This window comes from Mustelus asterias, chromosome 2 (genome assembly GCF_964213995.1).
Source record: "Mustelus asterias chromosome 2, sMusAst1.hap1.1, whole genome shotgun sequence".
Lineage (NCBI taxonomy): Eukaryota > Metazoa > Chordata > Chondrichthyes > Carcharhiniformes > Triakidae > Mustelus > Mustelus asterias.
This window is the reverse complement of record NC_135802.1, coordinates 110,987,827-111,003,611: the sequence shown is the minus strand read 5'-3', so window position 1 is coordinate 111,003,611 and position 15,785 is coordinate 110,987,827. Positions and strand designations below refer to the sequence as shown.

At 43.8% G+C, this 15,785-nt stretch overlaps 1 protein-coding gene across 1 annotated transcript in view; it reads left to right on the top strand.

Moving 5' to 3' along the window:
* The window catches only part of adcy2b (adenylate cyclase 2b (brain)), a 422,964-nt gene that overhangs the window by 390,765 nt on the left and 16,414 nt on the right, over positions 1 to 15,785 (top strand). The window contains exons 20-21 of the mRNA XM_078228489.1: positions 480 to 638; positions 13,604 to 13,750. Coding sequence (XP_078084615.1) covers positions 480 to 638; positions 13,604 to 13,750 — 306 coding nt within the window. The remainder of the gene's footprint in view (positions 1 to 479; positions 639 to 13,603; positions 13,751 to 15,785) is intronic.

The window sequence follows — 15,785 nt, the reverse complement described above, 5'->3', positions numbered from 1 at the left end:
TAAAATCTACTGAACGGTATCCAAATCCCTACAACAATAATGAGGCCTGAGAACCTTAGACCAACCTCTTCATGTATGCTTTGCAGTAATACTATCAATTCATGCTTGTCATGCATTGGCTAATTTCTCAATGTGTGCTCCAACCCTTTAGGACTCTTTCCCACCCAATTCCCTCTGCTTCATTTCTTCTTTCGTTTCAAAAAAATACTAGAAACCACATTTGCCATCTTTTCCTTTCCAAAGGTCTATGCTATCACTTTGTTTCTTGTTGTAAAGCATAGTCCTGTTTATATGCTATGCAGACATGAGTTTCACTGTGGCATTTACAATTGACCTTATACAAACAGTGCTTTCATATTATTAACTGATGTGTGTTAACATGAATTTATTTTGCCTTAGAATCTTTTTAATATCATATGTAAATTGGTCAGATGTTAAGTTGTCTATTGTTTCTTTACCTTTGTGTCCTCTTGTAACAGAATGAATATTACTGTAGGTTAGATTTCCTGTGGAAGAACAAATTCAAAAGAGAATGTGAGGAGATAGAAACCATGGAAAACCTCAACAGGGTGTTGCTGGAAAATGTGCTTCCTGCTCACGTGGCTGAACATTTCTTGGCTCAAAACTGGAAAAATGAAGTAAGTGTTCCTTCAGACTTACACAAAATATATTTCTGGTATATTTCTAAAACGATTTCTAGAAAGAAAGAGATAAAATCAAAGATGGCTGGCTCAATGGATAAATATATGAAATGGAACTAAACTATGCAAACCATTAGCATCACACTTGGATCTATTGGCTGTGCTGTACTCATGAAGACTTGATCAAGCTTCACGTTGAGCTTTTAATTACAGCGATTTTTTGTGCTGAGTCATATGTGAAGAATTATCTCTTTGTATTTTTTTCTGCAGCAAGGTTCAACACCCTAAGAAAATAAGTAGAAAAAATGTGAGGACAAAAAAAAAGTACAGCACAAAATTCAGTTGCAGCAGAAGTTGGAGGCCCTCTAAGTGGGTTTGCAGTCCCTTCAACCAACTCTGACATGACCTGCACAGCACCTCCTGCTGGGAAAGGTACACACATGTGCTGGAAGTAGAATTTAACAGCAGCATCCCATGATTCAGTGCAACTTCCCTTTAAGAGGAATAGACTGCCTTTTGGAAGAGCAGAATAGCTAGACCACATGCTTTCAGTGCACACTGCGGAGCACTTAAGCAGCCAGCAACATGGGCCCCACTTGGACCAATGTTACAATTAATTAAATGAGTATACTGCACCAAGTCTGCTTGCTACCTACTTCAATACCAAGGAGTGCAGGCAGGTCATGAAGTGCGACCCCCACCTTGTCAATCCAGTTTTATGCACCATTTTGGTTGGCAACACTGTCTTACAAAGATACCTTAGCAGAAGAACAAGGTGATTATTGCTTTTACCAGCCACAACCTTTGCAGATTTATGTTTCTACAACTTCTGCATACATAAAATTAATACCATTGTGCTAATTCGGAAGAATTGTGAAATTTTGAATTTTGTGCCATACTAAAGTTAAGTAGCTACAGCAAAGACCCTACTCTAGCAGAAATACTTTGTTCTGACCAAAATGACAGACAATGACCTGAATTTTCAGAACAGGTTACAATGATATTTGTTAATCTGCAACTATGCATTATGGTAGTGAAGCTCCTTTAAACTCGGTATTTCTCTGCACCATTTAGTATTGTATTGTGTAACATACATAACCACTAATGATGTTGGGCTGAAGAATTCCCACAGAGAACTTGAACATTTCTTGTCCAAAAGCAAATAAAAAATGGCATTTTACAGTCAGTCTAGTTAACGGTCTTGTCAGACATTTTTGCATATTCCTCATTACCTAATTTGCATTTAAAGGATTAATAAATTCTCAGATAATATAACTGTTTTGTAATCCAACATGTTTTGTGCACATTTCTTTAGACACTAACTTATGTCTGCAGTAACGGATTGATTTATGAGTCGAAAGGGCAATAACAATTTGTAAAATAATTTTGGATTGAAAATCCAAGTAAATTTTTAAAGTTTTTTCAGTGTATATTAAGTTATCGACCACAAAATGCTATAATTGAACCATACGTCATGTTTCATGCAAAAATGAAAACATTTTCAGAAAGAACGGTAGAATTTTGGAAAACATCTGGCCTTGCTCGGAACAGGGAGATTCTACAGTTGAACGCGTGGCTAAAGGACTGGTGCAAGAGGGAGGGTTTTAAATTCATAGATAACTGGGAAATCTTCAAGTCAGGATGGCAACTGTACAGAAAGGATGGGTTACACCTTAACTGGAAGGGAGCAAATATCCTGGCTGGGAGTTTTGCTAGAGTGTTTCGGCAGGATTTAAACTAGTGTGGCAGGGGGGTGGGGAACAAAACAGGAGGTCAGTAAATACTGAGGCTGGGGTTGAGCTGGGGGCCAGGGCAAGGCTAGCTAAGAAGAGGAGCACTCTGGAGGAGGAGGACCTGACTGGGCCTGGAGGTCTGGAGTGCATCTGCTTCAATGCGAGGAGTGTAACGGGTAAAACAGACGAACTTAGGGCCTTAATGCTTATGCGGAATTTGGATGTGGTTGTGGTGACGGAAACTTGGTTAAAAGAAGGACAGGACTGGCAGCTGAATATTCCGGGGTATAAGTGTTTTAGGCGAGACAGAGGAGGGGCTAAAAAAGGTGGGGGAGTAGCGATATTAGTTAAGGAGCATATTACCGCGGTGCAGAGGGTAGACAACTTAGAGGGGTCATGTACTAAGTCGCTGTGGGTGGAACTCAGAAACAGGAAGGGTGCAGTCACTATGCTGGGGGTGTACTACAGACCACCCAACAGTCCACGGGAAGTGGAGGAAAGGATATGTCAGGAGATTCTGGATAGGTGCAGAAAACATAGGGTTGTTGTAGTGGGGGACTTTAATTTCCCTGGCACAGACTGGAAAGTGCTTAGAGCTGGGGGTCCAGACGGGGAGGAATTTGTAAAATGCGTACTGGAAGGTTCTTTGGAACAGTATGTAGATAGCCCGACTAGAGAGGGGGCTATACTGGACCTAGTTCTGGGAAATGAGCCCGGTCAGGTCGTCAAAGTTTCGGTAGGGGAACATGTGGCAAATAGTGACCACAACTCTGTTAACTTTAGGATAGTAATGGACAAGGATGAGTGCTGTCCTACGGGCAGGGTGCTAAATTGGGGGAAGGCTGACTATAGCCGGATTAGGCAGGAATTGGTGGATGTTGATTGGGAGAGGATGTTCGAGGGTAAGTCCGCGTCTGGCATGTGGGAGTCTTTTAAGGAACTATTGATAAGGCTGCAGGATAGGCATGTGCCTGTAAAAAGGAAAGATAGGAAAGGTAGGATTCGAGAGCCGTGGATAACCAGGGAAATTGAGGATCTGATTAAAATGAAAAGGGAGGCGTACGTTAAGTCCAGGCAACTGAAAACAGATGGAGCTCTGGAGGAATACAGAGAGAGTAGGAAAGAACTCAAACGGGGAGTTAGAAGGGCAAAAAGAGGTCACGAAATGTTCTTGGCAGGCAGGATTAAGGAGAATCCTAAGGCATTCTATTCATACGTTAGGAACAAAAGAGTTGTCAGGGAGAAAATCGGACCTCTCAGGGACAAAGGAGGGGAATTATGCTTAGAACCCAAGGGAATAGGGGAGATCCTAAATGAATACTTTGCATCGGTATTCACGAAGGAGAGGGGCGTGTTAACCGGGAGTGTCTCGGAGGGAGGTGTTGACCCGTTAGAGAAAATCTCCATTACGAGAGAGGAAGTGTTAGGTTTTTTCGGGAACATTAAAACTGACAAAGCCCCAGGGCCTGATGGCATCTATCCTCGACTGCTCAGGGAGACGAGAGATGAAATTGCTGGGCCTCTGACGGAAATCTTTGTCGCTTCTTTGGACACGGGTGAGGTCCCTGAGGATTGGAGGATAGCGAATGTGGTCCCGTTGTTTAAGAAGGGTAGCAGGGATAACCCAGGAAATTATAGGCCGGTGAGCTTGACGTCCGTGGTAGGGAAGTTGTTGGAGAGGATTCTTAGAGACAGGATGTATGTGCATTTAGAACGGAACAATCTCATTAGTGACAGACAGCATGGTTTTGTAAGAGGGAGGTCGTGCCTTACAAATTTGGTGGAGTTTTTTGAGGAAGTGACAAAAACGGTTGATGAAGGAAGGGCCGTGGATGTCGTCTATATGGATTTCAGTAAGGCATTTGACAAAGTCCCACATGGCAGGTTGGTTAAGAAGGTTAAGGCTCATGGGATACTAGGAGAAGTGGCTAGATGGGTGGAGAACTGGCTTGGCCATAGGAGACAGAGGGTAGTGGTCGAAGGGTCTTTTTCCGGCTGGAGGTCTGTGACCAGTGGTGTTCCGCAGGGCTCTGTACTGGGACCTCTGCTATTTGTGATATATATAAATGATTTGGAAGAAGGTGTAACTGGTGTAATCAGCAAGTTTGCGGATGACACGAAGATGGCTGGAATTGCCGATAGCGAAGAGCATTGTCGGGCAATACAGCAGGATATAGATAGGCTGGAAAATTGGGCGGAGAGGTGGCAGATGGAGTTTAATCTGGATAAATGCGAAGTGATGCATTTTGGAAGAAATAATGTAGGGAGGAGTTATACAATAAATGGCAGAGTCATCAGGAGTATAGAAACACAGAGGGACCTAGGTGTGCAAGTCCACAAATCCTTGAAGGTGGCAACACAGGTGGAGAAGGTGGTGAAGAAGGCATATGGCATGCTTGCCTTTATAGGACGGGGTATAGAGTATAAAAGCTGGAGTCTGATGATGCAGCTGTATAGAACGCTGGTTAGGCCACATTTGGAGTACTACGTCCAGTTCTGGTCGCCGCACTACCAGAAGGACGTGGAGGCATTGGAGAGAGTGCAGAGAAGGTTTACCAGGATGTTGCCTGGTATGGAGGGTCTTAGCTATGAGGAGAGATTGGGTAGACTGGGGTTGTTCTCCTTGGAAAGACGGAGAATGAGGGGAGATCTAATAGAGGTATACAAGATTATGAAGGGTATAGATAGGGTGAACAGTGGGAAGCTTTTTCCCAGGTCGGAGGTGACGATCACGAGGGGTCACGGGCTCAAGCTGAGAGGGGCGAAGTATAACTCAGACATCAGAGGGACGTTTTTTACACAGAGGGTGGTGGGGGCCTGGAATGCGCTGCCAAGTAGGGTGGTGGAGGCAGGCACGCTGACATCGTTTAAGACTTACCTGGATAGTCACATGAGCAGCCTGGGAATGGAGGGATACAAACGATTGGTCTAGTCGGTCCAAGGAGCGGCACAGGCTTGGAGGGCCGAAGGGCCTGTTTCCTGTGCTGTACTGTTCTTTGTTCTTTGCCAGCAAACTAAAGCCCAGAAAACATCCCAGCCAACACTGGCACACAGATGTTGCTCCTGGCTACTATTTTACCTTTACAATTTTCTGTCAGCTCCCAGTAACACTTTAGTAACATTAAAATAGCAAAACCAAAATGAAAGGTTTGTTCATGCTTAAACAACTCTCACAGTGCCCAAGGATAACTTGCAGAAATTTCATTGTGCCACATAGCAGATCTGTCCATCTGTTTATCTAATGTGTTATGCCTTAAGGTTGTAACTCAAATGTCACACATAAAATTCTTGAGCCACTGACATGAGAAGAATAGCTGGAGTGTTTTGATATTGCCTTCCTCATGAGTCTTTTCTAACTTTAGAGGACTTTTTTTAGATAGGCTGGAACCAATGCGAAAGAGTTGCATATCCTTTAAGACATATGAGAGAGTGCACCCCAACCCATTGGATGTAAGTCGGACTAGAAATAGCGTATCAGTGTACAAAGTTTTGGTAACTACTTTAAATATTGAGTGTGGTTATTATTTTCTTTCTCAATCTGTAGACAATAAGCATTAAAACCTGAGCCATATAAGGTCACTTTAAAGACAGTGGGTTACATTTTCCTGCAGCTACACCTGAATTCATGCGATTGCCTGGGCACTGAGCATAGTGGAAAATTGGACAGTGATGGTCACTTGCACAGAATGGGGCCTATCAGACTGCCTCAGACCCAAAAAATTCTTACAGTGCAGAAAGAGGCCATCCAGTCCATCGAGTCTATATTGACTCTCCTCCAAAAGAGCATCCCACCCAGGCCCTTCCCTCCACCCTATACCCGTAACCCCGCACATTTACCATGGCCAATCCACCTAACCCGCATATTTTTTGACTGTTGGAGGAACCTGGAGCTGCCGGAGGAATCCCACACAGACACAGGCGAACGTGCAAACTCTACACAGACAATCACCCAAGGTCGGAATTGACCACACGTCCCTGGCACTGTGTGGTGGCAGTGCTAGCCACTGTGCCACCATGCCCAAAATTCTGAGACGAACATTATAATTCCAGTTTATATTAATAAAATTTAAATTCTACTGGCTGCCATGGTGGGTTTTGAACTTGAGAACATTTGCTTAGGTCTCTGGATTACAAGTCCAATGACATTACCACTATCTCTCCCTTGTGAGCAGGTCCAATTTTCCTCCATACACTGCCTAGACTATCCAATACATTTAACAAGAGAAGGAAAATCTGCTCCATTGTACCTAAGAGGAGCTTCCTAACATGAGCCTGCTTGGATACCATTCCATTCAATTTGATAAGCTTTGCATCTTGGTCAGATAGTAACAAATAGGCTGATAGGTATCTTTGAAGCTTTCTGTAAGCGGCAACTCTATTTGTACGGACAGACACTGCCTTGAATTTTGTGAGTGACCAGCCACCTAATGGAGTTATGAAAGGGTGATAATTCCTATAGCCCCCAAAATCCAGCTTGATTATAGTAATGTGAAGGTAACCCATGCCCATGGATTGAGATGCAAGCAACATGTCAACTTATTACGATCTACTGGTTTCAATGGTGGCTGCATTCAGCCAGTGCTAAGTGCAATGTTGATCAGCTGGACACATCTTATAGTGTGGAGATGCCGGCGTTGGACTGAGGTAAGCACAGTAAGAAGTCTCACAACACCAGGTTAAAGTCCAACAGGTTTATTTGCTAGGACTTTAACCTGGTGTTGTGAGACTTCTTACTGCACATCTTAGAGGACAGGATTTTTTCCCACTCTGCTACTTGAAGAGTCCAGTAAGAAGTCTCACAACACCAGGTTAAAGTCCAACAGGTTTATTTGGTAGCAAATACCATAAGTTTTCGGAGCGTTGCCCCTTCACCCTCTGTGATGAGGATCTTGTCATGGGGAGGGAGCAGTTGCCCATAGTCCCTAGGAGGATAAAGATAACTTATAGTGGGGGTAGTGCATAGATCCTCATAGAGTTTCTGTGAATGTCAGACTCCTGTCTGGCTGATTGTGGCTTCCTTGGTTTCCATGACTAGGATCATATCATGGAGATGCAGTAGGGAAGGGGCAGCGCTCCGAAAACTTATGGTATTTGCTACCAAATAAACCAGGACTTTAACCTGGTGTTGTGAGACTTCTTACTGTGCTTACCCTAGTCCAACGCCGGCATCTCCACATCATGACTTGAAGAATCAGCAGGGAATGCATTTTTGCCCAGCCCCACAGCCGTTTAAAACTCTGAGGAGCTTTAATTGACTGGAAACGAGACTTATGCCCTCACGAGGAGGAAATCCTGCCTCAGACAGCTGCCGGCCAACTTGATTGGTCAACAGCACTGTAGCCTCAGCAGCACCAGTGGCAGTTGTGGCCAGGACTGGAACTACAAGCAGTCCCCAGATTCTAAGTCAGAGTCCATTGGGCACATACACCTGGCGGGCCCAGAAGCAGGTGTGAACCAATTTCCCGGTCATCGTTGGCCCTAGGTCAAAATTTCATGCTGGGCGTCCAATTAAAGACCATCCAGTGTGAAACGCGCTCTGTGGAAAGCTGAGCGCTTCCAGTGAAGGGGAGTGGGGGAGAAGAGGGTGGATGCTGAGAAAAGGGAGTGTGTGGACAGGTGCTTCTATTGTGTTCCCTCGGGAGAATAGCCACTGCGGAGCTGTCTTAGGGAGCCACAGACCTGTGAAAAATAAATAGCAACGGAAAAACTATGCAAAGAGTGTCTAGGCCACACATTAAAACACAAACCTCCCCAGACTACTGTTTAAATTTTATTTCAGCCCTGATATTACATTCCGCCCTTTCAGATGGAAAGACTGCTTGGAGGAGTCCTTTATGTCTGAGGTGATTGTGCTGACACTGCAACGCAATAAGGTCAATGCAGCTAAGATAGTGGCGACCTTGGTCCAAGACTGTGCTCCTATACTGCTGTAAAAAATGCACTCTATGATGCAGGCACTTTCTGTATCTATCAGTGTCAATGCCAGAAGAAGGTGGAGCTTCTCAAGCTTGCTGCTGCTGACCCTCTATCTCGAGGAGGAGGCCAGGAGCCCTCAGATACCCACAGGGAGGAGGATCAGATGCTGCACACTCTGGGCCACCACCCAGGTGACTCTGGGAGTGTCCCACCCATCTGAATCCCATCTCCCTGTGGCCAAGGAAGGTGACACTGCCACAAAGAAGGACCCCGAAAGCAAGCAAGAGCCCTCCAAGTCTCGGCCCTCCAGAGGACACCCACCAAGGTCATCACAGATGACAGAAAGTGGCAGACAGCAGCTGCCTCCACATCCGCTGTGGATGTTGGGGGTGCACCAAGATGCAGCAGCAGGGTTAGAAAGGTAAAGAAGATCTAGTTGGACACTATGGTCATCAGTGTTAATCACCTGTACATAACCTCTGTAAATAACAATAATAAAAAAACATTGCTGGCGTCCATTCACAGTGACTAAATATTTCAGTCATGTCTGTTTCCCGTAGGGAATGAGGATGTCTCCCACAGTGTACAGGGCTGGCATCACTCATTCCAGTCATTGTCAGTGTGTATTCTTTAAGCTGCGTCTGCCCCATCCAATCCCATATGCCTCAGCCTCCACGACATTGAGCCACAAGGGTACAGCTCACAAAGGATGACATTAGATCAGAGGAGGTGAAGCTTTCCCTACTGCATCTCCATGATATGATCCTAGTCATGGAAACCAAGGAAGCCACAATCAGCCAGACAGGAGTCTGACATTCACAGAAACTCTATGAGGATCTATGCACTACCCCCACTATAAGTTATCTTTATCCTCCTGGAATGTAGGGACTACGGGCAACTGCTCCCTCCCCATGACAAGATCCTCATCACAGAGGATATGTGTTGCTATCAATCAGACATGAAAGCAGTGCTCATGAAGTCATGTGAAGATAATGGGATTTCCTCACTGGATGTCCCCATCACCCTGCATGAAACTGGCAGCAATGAGCACATCCCAAGCTCATCTGCACATCACCATTGCCTCATGGTTGATATCCTCTCCCTCAACGACCTTCTCACCCTCATCTGCTTTGATGTCCTCCTCATCAGAGAGAACGTGCCACTCCTCCATCTTCTCCTCAGGCAGTTCCTCCCCCTGTTGCAGCGACAGGTTTTGCAGGGTGCATCAAACAACCACAATGTGTGACACCCTCTGTGGATTGTACTGCAGGGCTCCACCAGACCGGAACCTCATCTTCATCATCCCTCTGATCTGCTCCACTTAAGTGCGAGTTGTATCATGAGCCTCATTGTACCTTGTCTCAGCTGCATGCTGTGTCACAGGCATCATCAGACAACTCCTCAGTGGACAGCCCTTGTCCTAGAAAAACCAACCCTGCAGCCTCTGTGGACCCTGAAACATGTCAGGGGTCTGAGAGCGGCTCAGAATGTAGGAGCGTGCACACTCTTTGGGAGTAATGCTCAAAGCTGGGTGATTTGGCGTTGTCGGAGACCAACTGAACATTCAGTGAATGAAAGCCTTTGCGGTTCATGTTGTTCGTGCCCATCGATCTGAATGCCTCATGAGCGGAGTCGATGGTGCCCTGCACCCGTGGAAAGCCAGCGATTTGCGTGAAGACCATCGCTCTTGCATCCTAGCTTGCCTGATCCCAGTCAAAGTAAACAAAGTTGTGTGCCCTCACGAAGATTGCATCCATCGCATCCTGGATGCACTTGTGTGTGAATGCTTGTGAAATCCTGCAACGGTCACCTATGGAGCCCTGGAAGGGGCCACTGGCATAAAAATTGAGTGCTGCTGTAACTTTCAGCAACACTGGCAGTGGATGTCCTCCATCCCCTTGGCACAAAATCCTGTGGCAGATGTGACCGACCAGTTCCTTGGATATGTACTTTGAAAGGACTCTGACTGATATAACCGAGGATAACTTTTCCTTCGTTAGCAGTCATTTTGAAGCTAATGATAGATCAAGCCAGAGAGTTTGTGATAGTGAAGTCAGAAGTGATCTTTAATGAACAGATTTTTTTGTTATTTTCAAGATTTTGAGGAATATAATAAAATTTGTAAATACTATCTTTTGTTTGTATTTAATACTGTTCATCTACTGTTTATTGCTTAATAAGTCATCTTAACAAATGATAGTCTAAGATAAACTATGGTCTGATAGTATGTATATTTTTCAATATCTTGAAGTTGACACGGTCTCATGGTAGCACACATTACCTAGCGTATAATGACAAGCGATCTTGTTTGGACCCAAGTGCTTACAGCACTTACCTAGCTGTTAGGCAACAGTCATAGGGATCAAGTACTCGCTTATGGATTGGAATATGATGCTGAACCAAGTGAAGACACTTAGTGAAAAAATCCAGAAATGTAAATACGTACCTTTTAGAGGCTATATCATTTAATTTATTTAAGCAATTTTTATCCCCCAAGCCTTGTTTCTCTATTTGAGATTTATTATGTCTGATTAAACACTTACTGTTCAGGTTGGTATTAATGAGAATGATTTTAATAAATTCTGTACTATGGAACAAAGGTGTCATGCATGCACTGGCAGAAAGTCGCATTAAATACCACTCTAGATAAATCTGCAAATTGTGATTTATAAGTACCTCCAGAGTACTTTCACAATGTAGCCACTTACCTAGTATGAAGGGGATTATCACCCACACAACCCATCAATATTTAAAGAGACCATTCATCCTTGTCTCAGTTATTAACCAGTTCAAAAACAGTGCAGAATATATTCACAATCCCTGCCATGTTGGAGAATGACATCTACACAGTTTTTATCAATTCACTGCTGTTGATGTAAATGGGAATTAAACATTAAGGGGCAGATCTTACCAGCTCATCACGCCAGTCTTATCAGCGTGATGAGTTGGTAAGACCACGAGAGAGGCAAAAAAACCAGATTCACGCCTGGTTTCTCGTCTCTCGTAATGATACCGGCCCTGAATTGCTGGCATAATCAGTCTCGCATCGAGCAAGTGTGCGAGGCTGATTTTAATATTTGAATCTAAATTTAAATATAAGTGTCCCGGGCTCACTTGCCTTAACAGCCTCACCGGTGAGGATCATGTACATTTGATGGCGTCGCCAGGGGGACTGGAAGCCATTGCAGTCTTCCGGGTGGTCAGAGGCAAGGACAGGCAGTGCCCCTTGGGCAGTGCCAACCTGGCACTGTCAGGCTTGGACCTTGGCAGTGCCAGCCTGACATCCAGGCATAATGCCCACCGGGCATTATGGAACTCCCCACCAGGCACCAGGCAGTGCCAAAGGGTGGGACCTCAGGGGAGAAATGGGGCCTAAGGGGAGGGATGAGAGCCTGATGGGGAGGCAGCACATGGGGAGCAATTGGGGATCGCCAAGGCAGTCGGGTTGGGGTAGGGGAGGCAATGTCCGGGGGAATGGGGGAGTGACAGTCTTCCAGTGTACTATGTACTATTGTGCATAGTGCATTGGGAGATCGTGCAGAAGTGCAATGATGCCCTCCAGCAGTCACAGACAGCTTCCCGGCATGAATAGCCTCCGTCCACTCCCCCTACTGGCGTGAATTACATTTTACCTCATTTTTTTCTCTAAGTGGCATAAGATAATGACTGAGAGCTCAGCCAAAAATGTGGTTCTCTCCTGTATTCATGGTTATTCAGCCCTTAGAATATTTTCAGTAAGGTCGCCTCCTAGGGATTTTTATTACCTAGTTACATTGAGGCTAGTGCATCATCAAAAGCGGTCCCTAAATCTTTTTGTCTATACTAGTTTTATTTTCTGGTTGGTGACATTCAGATAGAAATGATAATGTACTTATAAAATGATTAATGTCTAAGTCATGAACAGAATGTATTTGCTCTCTTAGTACCTATAATCAGTATGTTTTGCATGGAAAGAACTGTTTTTTTTCTTATATTTGGAGTGTGTATTTCAATGAAATAATTCAGCAGCATGCATTTGTGAGTTTAAAATAAAGTAATTTATTCTCACACATTTACCCCAAATTAACATAATGTCATACACTTTATCTCATACACACACATACGCACACAAACAAAGTTGGGATGCAGATAAAACTCATACACTTTACAGATTACAGTTAATTTGGTTTCTGATTTACAATTTTTAGTCTCAACATGGCAGAGCAGTGGCTTCTTGAACGGATTTGATGATTTAAAATTAAAGTGATGGTCTTGTACAGCAACGCATTCACAGCAGGTTGCAATGTTTACTGTGGTTGAATATCTAGGAGGTTGGTTCTTGAGCCTTTGAATATTAAGGCAGAGGTGAATAGATTCTTGCTAAGCAAGGGGGTGATAGGTTATCGGGAGTAGGAGGAGTTGAGATTTGAGGTTACTATCAGATCAACCATGATTTTATTAAATGGTGGAACAGATTCGAGGGGCTGAACGGCCTTCTCCTGCTCCTGGTTCGCATGTTCAATAGAGAGAAGAGAATTTGACTTTCTGTGGGCGTGGGAGGAGTATCAGAAATTCACACAGAGAAGCATTTATATCCATCCGCCTCAGGTTAGTGACGTGCCCACTCCATCACCCTGTAAATGTGTTATGGTCAGCACTAACAGCATTCATAGGCACGCCCTCACTGAACTTCAGGGCGTAGATTGTTAAGAGGGATATAGTCATTATTCATTTTTTTCACAAAAGTTAGACACATTTATCCAAATGAAAAGGAGTCCTGTTAGCCAGCATGCAGATTTGGGGAGATGGTGGCATAGTGGTAATGTCACTGGACTAGTAATCCTGAGACTTTATCTGGAAGTGGGTTTGTTTCCACCAGGGCAGCTCATAAAATTTAAATTCAATTTAAATTCAATAAATAAAGCTGGAATTGAAAACTAGCCTCAGTAATAGCAACTATGAAACCATCATCGATGGTTGCAAAACCAATGTGGTTCACTGATGCCCTTTAGGCAAGGAAATCTGCCATCCTTACCACCCTGGCTTACGTGTGCCTCCAGAACCACAGCAATGTGGTTGACTCTTAACTGCCCTCTGATATGGCTGAGCAAGCTACTCAGTTCAAGGACAATTAGGGCTGGGCAACAAATGCTGGCCTTACCAGCGATGCCTACATCATGAAAGAATAACGAAAAAAACCTGTTACATTAGGAAAAAAATGCACGATTGCAATTAGGCATGATAAATGTTCAGACTAAATGCTGAATTTAAGCTTTCAGTGAAAAAGAATACGCCTGTACATTTCTAATGTTACATCTCTCATTTGCTTGGCAGGACCTTTACCATCAATCATATGAGTGTGTCTGTGTCATGTTCGCATCCATCCCAGATTTCAAAGAATTCTATACAGAGTCAGACGTTAATAAAGAAGGCTTAGAATGTCTACGATTACTGAATGAAATTATTGCTGACTTTGATGATGTAAGTATACAGCAATATTGTCAGCCTACAGATATAATGATGTGATCTTTCCAATCGCCAGGAACGCTTTATTAATATTCTGATGAAAACCCTTGATGGAAAAAATGCATTAATCTAGCTTACTACATTGTAAATCTTTTCCCCTAGACCATCTTTTGTTCATATTTTCATTTTTAACAAGTACAAAATGAATGATAATTGTAAATTTAGAGACAAGTACAAAATATGGGGGCAGGAAGTAAAGCTACTGTGAAGATGCTCTGTTAATTATTGGATAAGAAAGAGTAGAACCAAGTGAAGACTATCCCAATCAACTGTACAATGGAAGAGAAGCATTAGACAAAATTAATGTGGTCCAAAAGGTTGTGGCGAAGACAACTATCTGCAATCCCACCTCAAATTGGATGGAATCACAGAGGAGGATGAAGGAAAATATGGGCAATAAGGTAACTGAAGCTTCTTCTAAAATTTCCTTCTCTCCACTCCCACAAAGACTTCTCACCATTCCTACCAGCCTTCACACACCCTCAAGTCCTCCGTCTTTGCAAACTACTGCTCCATCTTCAATTTCCCTTGCATCTGCAACATGCTGATGCCTCCAAAATCCATGCCCATCTTTCCCACAACTCAATGGTAGATTCTCTATCGTCAGGTTTCCAACACAGCCAAGGCACTGAAACAATGACATCCTTTATAACTGTGAGCATAGCGCACTATCCTCATCTTTCTTGACCTTTCTGCATCTGTAACATTTTCAACAACACTAACCTCCTTCAATGTTTCTCTTCCATTACCAGGCTGACTGAGACAGTGCACACTTGGTTCCACTCTTTGTTTTATCCGATTGTTACGAGAGCATCTCCAATAATGCTTGTTCCTTACACCCAGGGAGTCCCAAAATATCTCTCAGTGGGGTCCACTTAATTCCTCATTTACATGCTGTGCCTCAGTGGCATCATCCAAAGACATGGCACCAGATTCTAGGTCCACCCTGGTGACATTGAACTTCTCCACAATCTACCTCACCCTTCCACTGTGTTGTGAGAATAATTGAACAACATCCCAGTCCTGGAAATGCCACAATTTTTTCCAGCTAAATATTGGGAAAACCAAAGCCATTGTTTTCAAATCTGCCACGTTCTGTACCCTTGCCATCATTTCTGTCACCATTTCCTGCCACTGTCTCAGGTTGAATCTGATTTACAGAATCTCAGTCTCCATCCTGACCCCAGGTTGAGTTTCTGACATCTCAAAGCGCTCTGTAATATGGCCCATCTCTTTCTCTGCCTAAGCTTATCTGATCATGCATGCATAACTTTGTCACCTTGAGACTCAACAGCTGGAATTCTTCACCCGTTCACACCCCGCCGTCACTGCCAGCAAGAATAGAGAACTTGGCTCACAGCCAAATCTCCGTTCATTGTAGCAGGACAGGAGAATCCCAGCTGCAGGTGGGGGGTCAGAGAATCCAACCCAACTGTTCCAATGTTCTCCTGGCCAACCTCCCATTCTCCATCTTCCACAAACATCAACTCATTCAAAACTGCTGACAATATCCTAATCTGCACCAAATACTGCTTGCACATCACCCCATGCTCCTGTGATTACTTCCATTGGCTTTTAGTTCCCCAATATCCCCAATTTAACATTATCAACACCATGTTCAAACCTTTTCATAATCTCAATCTGCTCCTTTGCAACCTTTCTTAAAACCTAGCTCTTTGATGAAGCTTTCAGTTATCCTAATTTCTCCATTTCTGGTGTGATATCAGTTTGTGTTTCATCATATTTCTGTACATTGAGATTATTTTCTTCATTAAAGGCACTAATTAATTGCTAGCTATTTTTCAACTTCATCGAACACTCCTGAAAGAGCTCTGATGAAAGGTCATTCAGACTCAAAACGCTGGCGCAATTCTCTCTCCACAGATGCTGTCAGACCTGCTGAGATTTTCATGCATTTTCTGTTTTCAGATACCAGCATCCACAGTAATTTTCTTTGATGAAAGCAAACCTTGTTTACTTGGATCCCCTG